The sequence below is a fragment of the Lissotriton helveticus genome, chromosome 4_1 (assembly GCF_964261635.1).
Source record: "Lissotriton helveticus chromosome 4_1, aLisHel1.1, whole genome shotgun sequence".
Taxonomy (NCBI): Eukaryota; Metazoa; Chordata; class Amphibia; order Caudata; family Salamandridae; genus Lissotriton; species Lissotriton helveticus.
The window spans coordinates 1,929,826,694-1,929,846,712 of record NC_136063.1 but is presented as its reverse complement, the minus strand read 5'-3'; the positions used below and the strand labels follow the sequence as shown (position 1 = coordinate 1,929,846,712).

Genomic DNA, 20,019 nt, shown 5'->3' with positions numbered 1-20,019 from the left:
CTTTCTTGAAAGACTCACGTGCTGCCAACGAGAGGGTGTCCCTCAGGGCCAGACTGTCCGTAGCGGGCACTGGGCATTTCCCCAGTAGGCCGGAAGGGTGAGGGCCAGTTTTGGGCTGGTGGGGGCCGGTTTTGTTACTGGAGGCCGGTTTTGTAGCAGTGCTGCAAAATCAGCTGCTTGTAACAAAAGCGCAAGCAGCAAAAGTGTTCCCGCCAGCATCCTCCCTCCCACCCTAGCCCCCCTCCCTTCACCCCCAGGCCGGTCGACCTAATTGCGAGGGCTTGTTTGTGACCCCAGTCCGGCCCTGGGGGGGTGGGGGGGGGGCAGTCACACCACAGCAGGGGTTTAGCCACAAAATCTAAGATTAAGTACCAGCAGCTACACATGCTGTCAAGAGAGTGATGACTCACAAAGGAACATGGAAAGCTGTAACTGGTGCTGAACAAGAGGCGATGGAAGTAGGAGGATATGGGGTGCTGCAGCCCTTCTTCATTTTAAGGAAGAAGCGAAGATGAACAGGAGGATTGAAGATGAAGCCGCCTATGGATTGCACCACCTTTGTTCCAAAACCTATCATGGAAAGTGAATCCTTGAGTGTAATTAGCTTTTAAACGTGCAACAACTTTTTTTTTTAACTAACTACTGCGGTTATATTTATAATATATGGCTATGTTTATGTTTTAAAGAAAATTGTGAGCATTTTGTTTCTTGAAACTAAGGGCACTGTGGCTGGGGCACAGAGCAGGCCCAATGGATAAAGTTGGTTCAGAGACTTCTTAAAACAGACCAAAACAAATCTAGACAGACCAATAGATCAATAGAAAGATGGATAGATAGAAACAAGTTAAAACTACTCTTCTTTTGTAAGGCTCTTTCATCTCTCAATCAGAGTTGCTTGGAAATATTGAAATTGCCCTAGGAAATAACTACTGCAATAACTTGCGTTGTTTCCCTGGGTGAACTATACCTTTCCATCATGCGTTTTGGAGGTTTACATGAGGGTTAACATGCACTTTTGTTGTTACCACACACAAAACTGCATGTTCCCCTCTAATCCAAAGCTACAAAACTCCAATTCTGGACTTCTTTTTCTGGCACAAATTTGACCGGGGTCCAGGTGCTCTTTGCTTGGCACGTGGATGTCAAATTGGGTGCAAACAACTGTTCGCTTCAGATTAGATATTTTCCATGGATTCAGAAAGTGGCCATATGTTTTTTATCCTTATGCATTAGGGGGAAGGTAATTCACAAACACTTTGTTACCTGTCCGGCTGTCGCAAAGCATGGACTTATTATAGACTGCCAATGGCAACTGGTAAGTGTGTGTAGGGTGTAAGCTGCCAATTTCTGAGAATTTACACTCCGCGTCTCGCGACTATGAGCGTCGCAAAGAGCAAGCAATTGAATCAAAGGGCACAGTATTCTCCTCTCAATGTTCCTCACACAATGGGCCTCCTTTGGAATTACCTTTACAGCCCGGGGTGCGGAACGCCAGTACATTTCAATACTGTGACGGAGGGCTGCCAGACTGTGAGGCTGCGTCCATGCATTGGCTATAGTGAACTGAGGAGAGGGTGTGGCCTAACTGCCAGAGCAGTCGATCTCAAATCTGGGGAACCTGGCTTGTTTACAAACGGCACCACTCTGTCTGCTTTAAAAATAGAATGTTTTCAGCCTTGTTGCCAAAGGTCCTAAATCTGGATGTCAAACAATCTAAACCAGTAGTGAATATAAAATGACCTGGCATGCCAGACCTCTGTCTTAACTACAATACACATTTATATAAAACGAGAAAATCTGCATTCAGCAGATTAGCAATTCTTTATTTTCAGGATAAGCATTATCAAGGAGCACAAACAACAACAATTGCCATGCCATTCAGTACCACATAGAATGAAATTATAAGACAAAACACATTTACCTGTTTTATAGCTGTGACAGTTATGACAAAAAACAGCGGCAACCCACTGGTTACTGGACTTGTTGGTGTGTCAACTATAACCTAGAATAAAAGAAGAACAAATTATCGGGTGAAAATACAATCAAAAGGCAATACCCTGGACCACTTATTAACCATACCTCACCTGGTGGCTGGGCTAGTCTTCCTTCAGTACAAAACTCTGACTTTAAATATTATGTTTCAAAGATCGAAGCTGTGACCCAATGAATATCGCTATCACTCGTCTTTGGAGTGGGGGGGATACCTTTCTCCTGGGGTAAAATGATACGGTTCTCATAGGTAGTCAACTTGCATGGTGACAGTGGCTTCCAACCACAGACCAGACAACCGCCTCATCACAGAGTCACTACTAGACTGATCCTGCCACAGACGGTTGAGGCAGTTTACAGATCTACTCACAGAGACTGAGCTGTGCCTGCCTGATGATGGAGCCTGGATATGAAGAAATCTAAGGCCCTGATTTAGAGTTTGGCAGATGAGTACCCCATCACAAAGGTGACTGATATCTCATCCACTTTATTACAAGTGTATTGGGATATAAATCGGGCCCTGAGAAATATATGAGCAGTAGAGTACAGAACAGAGGAACCAGCATGGTAGCTGCAAAATTATCTGCTCGGAGTCTCGTGCTTGACTTGACAAGTGGGAGAAAAGGTTCCTTCAAGATCCCTGCCTGACTTGAATGACCAAATGCATCAAACCCTCCACTACAGGATTCCGCCAAGTGATATTGTGTACCAACTAAAATCCCTAGAACTTATTCTGAGGTGGACAGGAACATCCAGATGAAAGACCTTCATTATTCTAGAGAAGACGTTGCTTCCCTGCACAGCTAATAACATTTTCACTTGTTACAAAGCTCCTAACCGCAAGCTCTTCCAAGACCAATTCGACCCTGTAGAGCTCTGTTGATCCTGACCCTGGACCACTGCTAGATCATGAGAGAAAATATCAAGAGTGAAGGTGCTACAGACAAATTACAGACACTATCAGGCATTTGATTTAGTTGTGTGAGTTTCTGGCACCCATTTACCCTCTAGTGTTTACACTCAGGCAATCCAGACTATAATTTGTAAGGCTTAATTTAATGCCAGTGTGAGTGCAGAGTTCTTGTATAAATATTATTGTGAATATGGAAAGAATAGTTGCAATCGTGAATGAACGAAATGTAAAAAAATATAAGTTGCCTAATCCCAGGCAACGTATTACATTGTTTAGAGTTCTTGCTCATCTAACCCTGGCTAACAAACATATTAGCACCAAAAATTCGCTATTCCATGAACGTTCAGTGTTTACATGTTGGTTGTCGCTTTAATTTTGCAGTTGAAAAGCCTATCTGCAGGACAAGAGTAGATGGTGTCTATGTGGCAGTTTAGTAATGGTATTGGCTTTGTAGATGGAGAAATGCTCTACGATTTCCGAAGCCAACACTCCTCTGTGCAGAGGGATCTATGAATGATAATTGTATACAATTTGGTCGTATTATTTAGAACAAATACCATCATAATGTAAGGTGAGAAGAAAAGCATTGGTAATCACTTACATATTCACTCTAAAGCCAATATGCATCCCTTTAAATATTGCAGATTATATGAATATATGAACTAAAAGCACACTATCAAAATACACAATAATTGCAGCGCACATTGCACGACAATGAGCATACATACATGTGAAACTATCCCTGAATAATGCAATTTGGGGCCTAATTTAATAAAGGCACAGTGTAAGGAGCTCTTAGTCAGTACGTAAAGCTAAACAGATGGGAGGGCGGCACCGCATGACTGTTCAGCCAACTGGGAAGGATTCATCAAAGAATACGCAATGTATCTGTGATGAATAGAATGCAAGATATAGAATGCCTGCTGCATGATCAGTGACACATTGTGCATTGAGAATGTGTGGAGGTGGCATGGTGAGGAGGATGTGGCGACACTGGACGGAGATGTGGTTCAGCTAGTTTGGTTGTGAGGTGACTTTTGTACTGCTGTGGATGTTTGAGTATTGGTTAGAGAGGGGACAGAGCAGTGCAGTGGGTGAAGGTATTTGGTGGGATCAGGAGGAAGCTTCAGGGTAGGGTTTCTGGCTGAAGACTATCCTGGCTATAGCAGGGCTAGATGGGGGATGCCCACAGGTAATGCCCTTTGTAATTTTGGCTTTTCACTGTTAGTGACAAGGTTCTGGTCACGTTGAACGCAAAAAGGTTCTGGTCATGTAGCCAGCTGACAAATAAGGTTCTAAAGCTATAGGGAGAAACCAGAGAAAGTGGAAATTGAGTGCTGTTGCCGGAGAACTCTCAGATGCTCATTATGCCATCTTATTTTGCCAGTGCTGCATGCTGATCACCCATCCAAGTCACACCCACTTGCTGTGATATGGTTCTCTCCAGGCTATTGGTAGACGTAGAGGCTGCAGGGCCTGTTGTTAAAGGATTAAGGTATGACAGGGAGACAGTTTTGTTCACAGGAACCACAGTGAAGTGTAAGGGTTGGTGTAAAGCTCTACCAAGTTCAGCCAGTGCAAAACAGGGTTGTAGTTGTGTTAGCGTATATTTTTGGTGGACAGCAATCTAGGTCCGAGAACACGTCAAGTGGCTGTCACTGGGCCAACTTGGCTAACAAACTCCCTCTCAGAGAACTATTCACTGCACTGAGCACAGCGTCTTATTTTCAACATTCATTTTATTCTATTCTCTATGTAGCTCAATTCCTGTTTAGGAACTTCAAATAAACACAACCATGATGCTTTATACTGAAAGACACACCTTAGTTTAGTTTGTAAGAAATACTTGTAACTGTCCCTTAATAGGTAACCGGTAAAACATCTGGTACTTCAGTTTTCCTTTAACAAATGCTTGATTTGACACAAACACTGGAACAAAAGCAAGCTTACTGGCACTGCGGCCACAGCCTCTGACTCCAGTTTTTGTTTATTTTGAGACGAACAATGGTTTATTAAGATACCAGAAAGATAGATTTCATAACTCCAGATAGCATGAACAGGATCAAATACACCTGTAGCATTTTTGTATTTGACGCAAATCCGCTCTTGAATGTATTTTTTTCTTTCCAGGGAAATAGGGGCCAAGTATATCCGAATCACATTATTTCAAATTGTGTTGCTTCGGATAGTCATATTTTGTTTCTTATCACATTTGAAATCTTAAAATCCATGGCTTTAAAACCAAATGTTGGGACTAAAATTGGTCTGAAAAATACTCCATTATGCCATCATATTTATACCAGGTTTTCAGGAGGGGTGACTGCGCTAAATCTCCAGCAGGGAAACGAATTAGTAACGCACATCACACACTTATTACAGTAATGCAGTAGTGCCTCTTCTGAACTTCATGTAACCATATGGACCTTTTTGTCTAACTGATGTGAAAATTGTGCTATAGAATGCACAATTTCGCCCAGTTTATTTTAAAAAATCCCTACATTCCTGGGGACGTCAGCTTTATCAGGTAACATTTGAGACTTTGGATAATTTCATGAGCGTCCATTCAGAAATGCCAGGAAAAGTTGTAGATTTTAACAAAATTCTTATAAAACGGTGTTGTAAATTGTTCTATTTGGACCACTCGTTCTCAAACGTTTATCGTGGAACCACACCCTCGGACATTTACATGGAGGGTTTTTCATTCCCCATCTACTCATTTTTGGCAATGGTTCTAAATAGTGGTATTTCATATTTTTTGATACTTTCTTGACAAGGAGACAGAGTGGGTTACGTACATTTTGGTTAAGTGACAAACCATGTTAGAACCAAGGTCTCTGGGAGTTTCAAGGTCATTCACTTGGCCACTAATACCAAATCTCCACCCCTAGTCAATGTTTTCTAGCAACCAACTATTTTACAAGACTGCTTACGTTTCACTGAGCGCCTGAATACTGCTTATTAAATTTGTAACAGGAAAAATAAATGAAGGAACATTTTCCTAAGTACTCAACTGTTTAAATGGAAGTATGTTGTCAAACGTTTCCTCTTGGATAAACAAGGTCATAAAAAATGAACAGCAAATTTAATGTTGCCAGTGCATGCCACCTGCCATCATCTGGCAGCAGGGGAGCGAGAAGTTGGAATCGACTTTTCAATACGCTGCCCATGGCCATGTCGAACGAGAGAACACGGTGACTGCTCTGCAAATGGTGTCTTGAACCCTGTCAAACACGGGCATCCTGGAATGGACTCTGTGAGGAACGAACTATCTCAGTTCTAATAAGGACAGCTTAATTTAAACTGAAAAGCCAAGATCTTTACAGGACAGTGAGGTTACCTTGAAAGGTTAGATCTGCAAATCTTACTATTTTAACAATTCTAAACTAACTCGGTAGATCCTATAAGATAATCAACGCACCTTGCTGAAACAGGATTCAAATCTAACGAGCTGACGTCATCTGCTCCAATAGCTCTACATGTTTGGCGAGGAGCTCCCCAGAGTGCCCTTGCCGCTACTGGCTTGCTTTCTGACAGTAAATACATAGCCACTGAGCAGTAAATACTTTATTTTCATCATGCTTTTACCTATAGAAAGACCTTACTATACACAATGCGCCCTATAGCGCATTTGGGGAATGAGGGGGGTAAAGAGGAACAAGAATTTGCAAAACCAAAAGGTGTGGCAGTCACTCATCCATCCATTCATCCTCGCACTCATTTGATCATTGCACTCGGTCACGCTCCCTCATTCCAATATCAAACAAGTAAACTCGTCAGTCAAGAGGGGTTCTTATTTTATCAAACAGAACAGACCTATGAGCTTTGGCGCTAGTTTGCATCGAGGGTGGGCGCGAATCCAGCAGAATATGTGAATGTAAATCCGCGAGGGGTTCTGTAGTCTGCGGCTGCTAGTGATGAGTGTAAAAATACTAATCTACGCCCCTTGCCCCGGACATGTTAGTGGCTGCAGACAGTCACCATCTTCTTCTGGACAACGCCTCACATCCCAACTCTGCAGCAGCTTCTGCAGCTGCTGTCCCTGGCTGATGCCAGCCCCAGTGCACCAATCTCTAGCCTCTCCTGGAGATCGGTCTAAGAAAGTCGCTCAGTGCTAAAGCAAATCCCCTTCTTTTGATGTTCATTATGAGTTCACAATAAGAAAAACATACTATTGAAAGGGCGAGATTTTGATCGATACCTTATCTCTATTGATCCAAACCTCGATCTGGTCGACTGAACCTTTATTGCCTGTCTTGGAAGGAAACAGTACACCTATCTGCAAGTTAGTTCACCCAAGAAAGGACTCTACTCTCAAAGATCACGGACAACTTCTAGGTTTCAAAAGTTTATTGTAAAGATATAATGAGCTGCAAATACAAGCATCTCAGAATGAGATTCACGAGATACACAGGTCCAATTACATACATGTGCTCTCGAAAAGCCCTCAGACGAGCAACAGAAATCACTAACACAAGTTCTAAAAATAGCAAAGCTATCAGCATAGACGCATATCTCTCCTTCATTTAGGTTGGAGGAAAACAAACACAGGTTAGGCGTCCCTACCCTGTTCTAGATGGTATCCCTACTTAACCAAATCCCAACCTAACAAAGGTGTCAGCAATGAATGACCCCCAAGGGAAGTCACCCACTCTAAGTCTCTTGGTGAAAACCTAAAGTTCTCCAGTCATGACCCCTCACTGCCTACCCATCCGCTCTCTAAAGGGTCCTCAGGTCTCTGCTCTAACTCCACCCAGGGGTGCTGTCCCTAATACAAAACAGTCAACAACATTTGAGACGCCCCTTGCGAAACGCCTCTCACGTGGTGCAACTTCAGGCTTTTTCCATGATGCTTTGTATTGGGCCTCAGACGTTAGAGTTGACCTTGCTTCTCAGTCTCTTCTCCGGCCCGCTGATACCCCTTAAACATTCCAGAACCCTCCTCCATGTCTGGGCCGTCTACTGAACAGACCTCTATTCATTCACTTATAATTGGATCCCCCCTTTCCTGTTGCAGACAGATATCTGCCGCCAAGAACCCAACTCTCATAGACTTCTAAAAAGGCTTGCAACATTTCTCAGCCCAGACATGTACGTGTAAATCAATGCTAAAACATTTCAGGCCTACAATATTCCACATTATGATTATAGCATTCAATTTCTTCATTTAATTAAAGCATGTTAAAACTCTTATTCTATTATTTAGAAAACATTACTCTAAATCATGGCCCATTAATGCAATGACCAAAAACGTTAAACAATCTGTGTCGTGAAAAGAAACACCTTCCCCTTTTAGCTCCAGCTCTGGCCCTGAGGCCTACCACGTTCTGCGTTTTACCACAGACCATCTTATATGTTAACAGCTACACGACATAGATTCAAAATAATCACGTCTAATAAAATCATATAATGTCACACATTTCTGTATTAGTTCCACTTCTACTTAAATCTCTATATTAGCTATACATTTAGAATATAATTTCAGATACTATTAGCACTCATGGCATTTCTCATCATGACTTGTGCTTACTATAGGTAAGTGTGATGTACTCATACATTTATATCAGTTTGCGCTCTCTCAGTTCCCCCCTTTGATGACCTCTCGGGGTCATCACTAACATTTAAACTGCAGTTATTGCTGGCATTCTCTGCGCTTCCAGAGCTCTCAGGCTCCTGTACTGATTATCTTGTATGGCAGCCAATCTCTGCAACTGTTCTCTTTGGGCCCTTTCTGACCTTCTTGCTCTGTACCATTTGAATACCCTCACCAATCCCCACAATATTATCCCACAGATCAATATTATGATGATAGGCTTTAGGATATACCAAATAAAGCTTTTGCCTAAGGTGGAAAACCACCCTCCAACTGTACTCATTCCGTGGCCCACCTTTTCCCAGACATTTTCTCTACTCAAGTCTTCGATCTCTTTGTGTATATTAGTTATGTTCTTAATAACTTTCTCAAGGGGTTTTGAAAGGTCTGGAATGTAAGTGCAACATTCCTGAACCTTCAAAGCCTTACAGACTCCGCCCTCTTTTGCTAATAAGACATCTAATGCAAGCCGATTTTGAAGAACCATAGCCCTTATCGATTGCATCTCTCCTTCTACCAGCATTAAGGACTGAGCAGTGCTGGCAGACAACCTGTCGACAACTGTTGCCAGTCGTCTAATTTTAACATCATTAAGGATTATTCCCAAAAGAGGGAACATAGCTCCAAAGACATCTCCAACCATTTCTGCATCGCCTAAATCTCTCCTTCCCCTCGATGATGTCTGGCCCTCCATGATCAATAAGTCTTGTGCATGATATATTTTGGGGAAGACAATTGCCAAGTAACATGATCCATACCAGTTGTCAGGTAGTCTCACGTAAGCATTTCTTCCACATACAAAATACACATTTGGAATTACTTGCATTCCCTTCAGGAAATCCTTAGTGTAGTACTCTAAATTAAAAGCATGTTCACAGTCAACTTCACCCACGTATACATTTTCATAATACGTTTTGGCTCGGTGAAGACATAACTTTCCTTTCTGCGCTTTATCTAAAGCTATTGGACCACTACTACCCTTTCTCTTATGTGACTTCTCTTCCTCGGTCCAATCTAATTTCCCTTGTCCTGATTTTTTCAAAATCTTTTGTCTCCTGTAACGATCATCCACCTGCCCTATGAACTTTTTCTCGACTTCTGACACCTTGCATGTCAGATTATTTCTACGGGCATGTGAAGTATCTAAGGTAATCCAAGGAATGAAGAACTTGGCCAATCTGTCTTCACTCTTCCAGTAATCCCATTTATTCATCTGCTTATAATTCGGGACTTCTGGCAACACAGAATCATAATTGGAGAAATAGTATTCAAAACTATCTCTCTCATAAAATATACTAAGCAATAAGCTACATGTAATGCCATATGTCAGAGGGAGGTGATGATATCGAATTCCTTCATCTACAGACGCAGGCAACTGCATGCAGACGTAGCAATCCTTAACCTCCATGGCATCCACGTATTCATACAAAAGTTTAGCATAAGCATTTGACCTAAAGTCTCCTTGGGACTCGTCTACATGTAACCTGCGGGCTTCTGCAGCCAATAACGCTTTCTCTTGAGTGTTTTCCCTTTTCTCACCTGCAACAGTGGGTGTAAGTGTTACTACAGAATTCGCATCAGTTACCTTTACCTCTTCCTCATGTCCCTTTACATAAGAAATTGTTACCACTAAAGCTATTAATATTATCACTCCTACTATTAGTGTACCTATTATACATTTAGCTCTGCGGTTCGGGGTGCCGGCCTCCATTTCGTCAGACAATCTAGCTTTTCCCTTTCTCTTTGCAAAAAAGTTCTTTTCCTCTCGTTCCTTTACAGTCTCTTTCAATCCTTTTTTGTCTTTAGAATCCACACAGCTGGAGGCTGACAGCCTTTTTCGCAAAAAAGTCCTTTCACAGTTCAAAAAGACAACCCTAGCCCTTCTCCATCCACTCAAGGGGTTCCCTAAAATTCTCTGCTTCCTGGGCGCTAGGTAATCTTCTTTTCTTCTGCTTGCTTTATTTACAAAGTCCTTTAACAATCGACTATTAGATTTGTGGTTGCAGCTTCAATAGCATAGTTCAATATTTCCATGCGAAGAGTATGCTCTTCATGTGCTGTTATCGTGGTACCAAAGTCGGGGAATTTCAATTCTGTAAGAAACATGTGTTTTAACTTGCTGAGGCGGGGAGGTCTGGGGAGCACGAATGTTAGTGACCCTTCTTGTTCGACACCGGGTACCAACAGTTGTATTTCCACGGTGATAATGGGCTCAGAACTGGACACCACCACCGCTCGGATCCTCCCTGTCTCCGGTTTCACAGACATTTGTCGCCAGATATGTCCACTCAGGTGTGGAGTATCTTCTGTTAGGCACACGCACTCTTCTTGACCTTCTTCGGTCTGGTGCTTCAGCGCCCTGAGCACCTTCTTCTGGGTCTGAGTCTTCTGATATCGGAGGAAGGGTTGCTTCTGGAGTTGACCTCAGGCTAGAACTTCTTCTTTGCGGCCAATTTGCTTCTCCACGTGCCCTTCTACTCCTTCTCCTTCTGGTCTGTTCTCGCTCTCTTTCAGACCTGTCAGGGTCAGACTCGTACTCCCAGCTGTCTTCTCCTTCTGTAGCGTCTTCTGTTTCGCTGTTGTACTGACCGTCCTCAGCTTGGTCAGACTCGTTCCCTGCTTCCACTGGCACCTCTACAGCTTGGCTAGCCCCCTCTATGGCTTCTTGGTCCTCAGCTGGACGTCCATCCGAGAGAGGAGCTGTTTCCAGAGGTGCTGGAACCCTTTTCGTATGCGACGCGTGTATCCAGTTGGGCAGGCCTCCCACCTTTACAGCTGTACTTGTGATCAGGATGACCTGGTAGGGCCCACGCCAACGAATATCCAAGCAGCTTCTTCTCACATGTTTCTTCACCAGGACCCAGTCCCCCGGATACAGGTCATGGCAAGGGCCCTGGCACGCTGGAACCTCTGCAGCCTGCACCTGAAGGGACACAGAACGCATGGCGTCAGACAGCCCCTTACAATAGTCCAGGATCATATCATCTGTGATATTTAACAGTGCAGTAGCTGGAATAGATGGCAGTCTCATTGCTCTCCCCATTAACACCTCATGTGGTGACAACCCTGTTCTTCTGTCTGGGGTACTACGAAGGCTCATGAGTACTAATGGCAGGGCATCAGGCCAACTCAGGGTCGTTGAGGAGCAAACTTTCGCTATTCTGGACTTGATCGTGCCATTAATTTGTTCCACAATTCCTGAGGCTTCTGGTCGGTAACTGCAATGGAGTTTTTGGTCTATATTCAGTGCAACACAAATCATCTTCACAAGCTCGCTGTTAAAATGTGTTCCCCTATCTGATTCCAAAAAGGCCGGCACCCCGAACCGAGGGATAAGTTCTCTAAGCAGTAACTTAGCCACTGTGAGGGTGTCGCACCTACGTGTAGGGTATGCCTCAACCCATCTGGAGAACACACAAACAACCACCAAGACATAGCGGAGGCGGTTGCATCTTGGCATTTCAATGAAATCTATCTGCATTCTGTTGAATGGACCTCCAGACCTTCCTATGTGACTTAGTGCAACTGGTGTTCTTTTCCCTACATTCAGCTGCTGGCAGGTCACACAACGCTGGCACACTGCTTCTGCTGCTATTCTAAACTTAGGATTGTACCAAGTCTGTCTAAACACTCTCAGCATAGCATCTCTCCCTAAGTGTACGGGACCATGTATGAGTCTAGCCATTGGACTCACCATCTCGTTGGGCAACACTGCTCTGCCGTCTGCTGAGACCCAAAAATGAGTCTCACCCACTACACATCCTGCCTTTACCCATGTTTCCTTTTCTGAATCAGGAGCATTTTCTTGCATGGTTGACAATTCATCCCAAGTATCAACAGTTTCCAGTATCATGGCTAATTCAGTTCTCACATTTATTCCACCCACATCCACCTCTGTGAAAGAGTAACCTTGTTCTGCGCAATACCGCGCAACTTCATCAGCATATCTATTGCCTTTCGAAACAAAGTCCTCATTTTTGGTATGTGCGATGCACTTTACAACTGCGATACTTGCTGGACATTGCAATGCTTCTAACAACAAGCGCACAAACTCTCCATTGCGAATGGGAGAGCCTGAAGAAGTCATGAACCCTCTTTGAGACCATAACTGCCCGTAATCATGAACTACCCCAAACCCGTATTGGCTGTCGGTGTAGATGGTGACTCGAATTTGATTGCCTGCTAAGCAAGCACGTGTTAGGGCAATAATCTCGGCTACCTGAGCGGAGTGTACTCCTTCCAGGCACCCAGCTTCCACAACTCCTTCAATTGTACAAACAGCATAAGCTGCTCTCAACTGCCCAACTTCGTCTCTTACACATGAGCCATCGACAAAGAAAACTTCATCTGGGTCCGTCAGTGGCTCATCCACGATGTCGGGTCTGGGTTTGGTGCATAGTTCAGTCACATCGAGACAGTCATGGTCTGTATATTCATCATCATCATCAATATCATTTGGAAGTGGCATTAAGGTAGCAGGGTTCAAAACAGAGCATCTCTTGAGGGTCACGTTCTCTGCAGCAAGAATAACTTGCTCATAGCGCGTGAGCCTGCTATTGGTCAGATGCTGTGTTTTGGTCCTGGTCATCAATAGTTCAACAGAATGTGGCACGCACACCTCTAACGGGTGCCCCATAACGATATTTTCACATCTCTCAATGCTGACACCCGTTGCAGCAACGGATTTGAGACATCCGGGCAACGCTGCGGCTACTGGGTCTAAAGTAGCTGAAAAATAAGCAACTGGTCTACGGGCATTCCCATGGATTTGGACCAACACAGACAACGCACAACCTTCTCTCTCACAACAGTAAAGAAAGAATTGTTTATTGTAATCAGGCATTCCCAATGCCGGAGCACGACACAGGTCTTCTCTCAGCTGTAAGAATGCCATCAAACAGTCTTTGTCCCATGGTACCGGATCACTCACCTCTTTGTGCGTCAGTTTTTGCAAGGGCTTTGCTTTCAGTGAAAAGTTCACGATCCACTGTCGGCAATAACCCACCATCCCTAGGAACATCCTGACCTCTCTCTGTGTCTGAGGCGCGTTCATTTTCATGATCGCCTCTATCCTGTCTGGTGACACCTTTCGTTTGCCTTTCTCAATTCTGTGTCCCAAGTACTGTACTTCTGTCAGGCAGTACTGCAATTTTCCCGGGGACACCTTGTGCCCATTGGCAGCTAGGTGATTTAACAAAGCAATGGAATCTTCCCTGCAAGCTTCTTCTGTTTCTGACGCCACAAGGAGGTCGTCTATGTACTGGACCAGAACTGACTTCTGGGGCAGCACTAGACTTTCAAGATTTTTCTTCAGAAGCTGGTTAAAGATCGATGGACTCTCTGTATACCCCTGAGGGATACGACACCATGTTAGGACGCGATTTTCCAGCTTAAATGCGAAAAGAAAATGGCTATCTTCGTCCAAAGGGATCGAAAAGAAAGCCTGACAAAGATCTATCACAGTGAACCACTCTGCTTGGAATGGAATCTGAAACAGTATCACTGATGGATTCGGTACCACTGGACAACATGAAACGACTATGTTATTAATCTTTCGCAGGTCCTGTACTATCCGAAATTTCCCATTTGGTTTCTGCAGACCCATAATCGGGGAGTTACATGGACTACCCACGATTTCTTTCAGTATTCCCTGTTTAATCATGGACTCGATCACGGGTTTTATGCCTGCAATCGTTTCTGGAGTCAATTTATACTGGGGTGTTCTTGGGAACTCAGCATGCGGTTTCACTACAATTTTCACTGGGTCCACCCCTTTGACTAATCCAATCTCTTCCCCAGTGAAATCCCATACCTCTGATGCCACTGTCTCTCTCAAATCCCAGGGAAGCTCGTCTACTGTCAAAGTAGGGTACAGCTCCACACATATTCTTGAGTTTGCAACTTTGAAATCTGCATCATCATCATTAGTCAATACCTCCACTCCCTGGGGTGTACAATATATAGTACAATTCAATTTGCACAACAGGTCTCTTCCTAGCAGACACACAGGGCTTGAATCGCAAACCACAAATTGGTGCTCATCGCTGTACTTCCCTATTTTCACCTGTACCGGTTCTGTCAATTGGCTGGTTATTCTCCTGTTTGCGACCCCTACCACCTGTATGGTCTCTCCAGACATGGGCAGGTCTGGAACTGCAGCTGATCTGATCGTGGATCTAGTGGCTCCTGTGTCCACCAGAAATGTCGTAGGGCACCCTGCTACTTCTGCTTCCACATAGGGTCCCCTCTGATCTACCTCTAAGGCTGCCCCAAGGGTGCAGTCTTCTCTTTCCACTCTCTGTCCGGTTAATGGGTCCACATAATAGCATTCTTCACCTTCCACAAACAGGGGCATTTGTCTATAGGTCTTACCCATACTCCCTACTCGAGGAGGTTGCGGGAACTGGGCTCGGGGAGGAGCCCCCCCCCCTTTGAGCACCTTTCCTTGGTATGGCGTCGCCCCTCTCATAGGTGCGCTCTGGACCTCTTCCTCCTCTATCTCTTGCTCTCCTATCTCTACATTGTAAGGGCACTCGCGTTTCCAATGCCCCAACTCGTTGCACTGGTGACACCTAGTCGTTTTCTTCAAGGTAGCTATGTCTACTCTGGGTCTGAAGGTAGTACTCTCCTCATTACCCTTGTTCTGACTGTACTGCTTCTTACCTCCTGTACCTGTCCCTTGCTGCTGTTGTTGCGGTCCCCCCTTTCCTGCTGCCTGCAATTGTACCACCATCAGCTTCTCTTTTAGTTTCTTAGCCTTGGAGTCTACCTCATCACAGCAGTACCTGGCATATCTCAGTATTTCATCTAGGGGTCTACTTTGCCAACAAATCGAGTGTTGCTGAATCATTAAACTAATATCCGGTCTCAGTCCCAGGACGAACTTGGACACGAATTGCCCTATGTCCTTTGGATCCATTACATCCAAGCCGCTATACTGTTTAAACGCCTTCAGCAATCTCTCGTAATATTCATGGACTGTCTCTTTGGGTTCCTGTCTCGTTCTGTCTATTCTGACCCAATCTATGTCTTGCATTGGCACTTTTTCTTTCAGCCAAGTCATCACTCTCTCGAATTTTGCCATCACGATCTCGGACGGCCCATTAGTCCTAGCATCTCTCTCTGGCTCCGTTGTGGGCCACTCAGCGCTAACCTTGCATGCTGTCCACAGATCTCCTGGTACTACAATGTCAAACAGCGTGTTCAGATCTATCCATAGGACTTTTGAGATCTTTACAAACCTCTCGACTTGCTTGTACCACTCCACGGGGCTCTCTCGTAACTTGGGGAAAGATGTGGTAAAAGCAGCTAAATCTCCCCTACTCCAAGGGACATGTACATAGCTCCCATTGGCAACTTCACGCAAAGGGTAAGCTTCTATTCCCTGCTGTCCTGGTGTTATACCAATCATGCTTCTTCTGCCGGTCCCTTTCTTGGACCACCTCTCTTCCCATTTATCTAGTGCCCTCCATGTCCTTATTCCAGTAATCAGTTCCCTTATGTGTGTTTTCAGCCCAATCGTTCTCCTCTCATCTAGATCTCGATCTGAGTAATGTAGCCTGTGGTTACCCTGTAATGCTTTGGTTCTTGACAAGTCCACCATATATTTGCCTGCTAGTTCGACTAACTTCTCATGGACTGCTCTCGCCTTTCGTGTGATGTCCTTTGCCATATACAGTATTTCATCCTGTTCATACATTTCCATTCTTTCTAAAGGCAGGGTACCATCTACCATGTCATCCAGATCTGACCTTAAGCTGGAGACATCAAGTCTCTTGGCTTTTATCTCAGCTCGCAATATGTCTTTTGAAGGGGGCTCACTGGTCTCCCTACCATCCCAACTTCGAGCTCTGCGTTTGGGCTCAGGAGAGTTAATGGGTGGCCTCCCTTGCTCCCATCTCTCCAGGTCCCATGCTCGGCCATCCAATCTTGGAAGGTGATGGAACACGGGCCTTTTATCCCTACTCTCTCTCTGCCCACTCTCATCTTCTTCTCTCCTCTCACCGCACATCTCTCTGTTATTTTCCCTCTGGTCGCTACACTCCCTTTGCCTCGTATCGCTCAGTATCCGATACGATCCTTCCTGGTTCCCCATACTCCCTGGGCTGCGCTCATTTCTGTCATCACAGGGACTATGGTGCGACCTCTCACAACTCCCATTCTGTTCTCTGGTGCCAGGCACACAGTGTGGACACTTAAAGCTGTTCCTGTACTCTTGCGCTCTCCTCTCCCCTTCACTGAGTATTGGGCACGCCACCCCTCCATTCCCGGGGCCCCCGTTTTCCAGGTCTGTTCTACCTCCATTTCGGGCCCAATGGGTGACTCCCCTACTCCCTCTACAGTCCCACTCCGGGCTACTCTCCCCAGCCCCGCAGTGAGTTCGTGCTCTGCTGTCCTGACTTTCCCTTTCTGCTTCTGCAGCATTGATGCACTTTTGAGCCTTCACTGCCTCATCCCACTGCTTCATGTACTCATTTAGTTCTTGAAAGGACTTTCGTCCAGATCCCCTCAAATCCATTGGCCATCTGGGGCCCCCAGGATCTCCTCCTGGGTCCCCTGCTGTGTGCATCGGGGTGCTCCACTCTCTGGGTATCGGCATCTGACTTGGGGAATTAGTGGTATCGTTCCTCCTTGCCTGCTCTGCTCTTTCTCTGTCTTTCCGCTTCCGTTCTTCCCCTTTTGCTCTCTCTTGGTCATATATCGATATTATAGGACCTATGGTAACAGGTACCTGTAGTGCATCTGGTAATGGGTAGGATGTGGCGCTTTCCGTTTCCGGCGCTCTTTGTACCACAAACCTACCGACTACCTGTTGCACCTGACTAGGCTGGAGCAACTCTTTCTTTGGCTCAGGATCCCACTCTGAACTGGGAAGCGGTCTATGCTCTCCTGCAATGCCCCCCTTTTCTCCTTCAGTATTCTCGACCTCTCCCCCTGCTCTATTATACGGGGGTGGCCTGTCTGTCAGTAATCTGTTTATCAGGCTGTCCTCTGTTTCGCTCTCATCATCTTCTTCTAGGGGGCTTTTATTTACTGGCGCCTCTAACACTGGGTACAGTTTATTTATTTCCAAATTATGCACTCTCCATCTTTTAGCATCCGCATCCCACCTGGCATCCTGTACTGCCCTTACCGAGCGTTTCACCCTTTCTTGTCGTCTGTTCATATTCCTTTCATGCGCTGCCCTAAGCCATGCCTCAAGGGCTTCAAACTGGGTTGGTCTAGGCAAGGGTCTCTTTGAGGTCATGACTGATTTCAATCGATGTAACACCTCTAATCTGAACGTCCCGTACTTCGGGAACGTCAGTTCCTCGTTTCCTTCAGTAATCTTACTCCACTCTGATATCCAAAGGATCGTATGCAACCCAACATTTACTGCCATATAACGAGCTGGCGTACCCTCCGGCGGGGCTTCTTCCCCTTCATACGATCCTCGCCTCTCTTTCTTAAACAGCGCTTTCAACCATTTAAAACACTTCATAATTATGCGCACAAAATCCAGCCTCGCTACTCTGTTTACTTCCTGATGACAATCCACCAATCCTGTCGCGGCTTTGCTAGCTTGGCCTATCACAGCGCGGTCTTTCTCCTGTTGGCCAATCACGTCGCGATCCTGTGTGACGTGTTCGCTAGCTGGCCTATCACAGCGCGGTCTTTCTCCGGTCAGCCAATCACTGCGCGACACCACCTGACGTCTCTTTTCTCCGCTTCGCAGCAGCACCCCTCCTTTCTCAACTCGTCTCCCGGTTATGCATGCGTCCCATTCATACACTGAAAAATGACTACTTCCGACCAAGCGGTCACTTCTCTCGACTGTACGTCCACAGTCTATCTGTAATTGTCAACACAACTGACGAGATGTCTATCGTCTCTCTGATAGGTTACTTACACACACAGTAACTTCCGACCAGCGTCCGTTACTCACGCACTCACTCTTACGTTCCCCCTATCTCGGTCTCTCGGGTGATCAATGGTACCTCATGACCCCCTTCACACTAGTTGACAATTACTCTGGGTGTCCGATACACCCGAACCACTTAAGCTCTCCTTGAACTTAAGATTTCCACCGGTTGCGCGCGCTCACAACCTGTTCCACAGTCACTCTACAGACATTCAACTCCGCCAGACATTACAACATAGATACAATACAAAACACCGCAATCTAACACGCATAACCCTTTATACTCACTCTCTCTGATACTGCTGCTTTTTCTGTCTCACGTCATCCGGATCTTCATCTGCGGGCTGTTCTTCCGATCATCGATTTCTAGGGGCCTTGGGGTAAGCTAACCTGGCCTAGGTCACCGTCCTCAAGAAGGCAACCATCCTCTATAGCTACCAACTGAAAGGGCGAGATTTTGATCGATACCTTATCTCTATTGATCCAAACCTCGATCTGGTCGACTGAACCTTTATTGCCTGTCTTGGAAGGAAACAGTACACCTATCTGCAAGTTAGTTCACCCAAGAAAGGACTCTACTCTCAAAGATCACGGACAACTTCTAGGTTTCAAAAGTTTATTGTAAAGATATAATGAGCTGCAAATACAAGCATCTCAGAATGAGATTCACGAGATACACAGGTCCAATTACATACATGTGCTCTCGAAAAGCCCTCAGACGAGCAACAGAAATCACTAACACAAGTTCTAAAAATAGCAAAGCTATCAGCATAGACGCATATCTCTCCTTCATTTAGGTTGGAGGAAAACAAACACAGGTTAGGCGTCCCTACCCTGTTCTAGATGGTATCCCTACTTAACCAAATCCCAACCTAACAAAGGTGTCAGCAATGAATGACCCCCAAGGGAAGTCACCCACTCTAAGTCTCTTGGTGAAAACCTAAAGTTCTCCAGTCATGACCCCTCACTGCCTACCCATCCGCTCTCTAAAGGGTCCTCAGGTCTCTGCTCTAACTCCACCCAGGGGTGCTGTCCCTAATACAAAACAGTCAACAACATTTGAGACGCCCCTTGCGAAACGCCTCTCACGTGGTGCAACTTCAGGCTTTTTCCATGATGCTTTGTATTGGGCCTCAGACGTTAGAGTTGACCTTGCTTCTCAGTCTCTTCTCCGGCCCGCTGATACCCCTTAAACATTCCAGAACCCTCCTCCATGTCTGGGCCGTCTACTGAACAGACCTCTATTCATTCACTTATAATTGGATCCCCCCTTTCCTGTTGCAGACAGATATCTGCCGCCAAGAACCCAACTCTCATAGACTTCTAAAAAGGCTTGCAACATTTCTCAGCCCAGACATGTACGTGTAAATCAATGCTAAAACATTTCAGGCCTACAATATTCCACATTATGATTATAGCATTCAATTTCTTCATTTAATTAAAGCATGTTAAAACTCTTATTCTATTATTTAGAAAACATTACTCTAAATCATGGCCCATTAATGCAATGACCAAAAACGTTAAACAATCTGTGTCGTGAAAAGAAACACCTTCCCCTTTTAGCTCCAGCTCTGGCCCTGAGGCCTACCACGTTCTGCGTTTTACCACAGACCATCTTATATGTTA

General features: G+C 45.1%; 1 protein-coding gene across 5 annotated transcripts in view; it reads right to left on the bottom strand.

The window, feature by feature from the left end:
* The window catches only part of ATP11C (ATPase phospholipid transporting 11C (ATP11C blood group)), a 905,856-nt gene that overhangs the window by 505,313 nt on the left and 380,524 nt on the right, over positions 1-20,019 (bottom strand). For all 5 annotated transcript variants that reach the window (XM_078688608.1, XM_078688607.1, XM_078688609.1 and 2 more), the window contains exon 4: positions 1,922-2,002. In XM_078688608.1, coding sequence (XP_078544734.1) covers positions 1,922-2,002 — 81 coding nt within the window. The remainder of the gene's footprint in view (positions 1-1,921; positions 2,003-20,019) is intronic.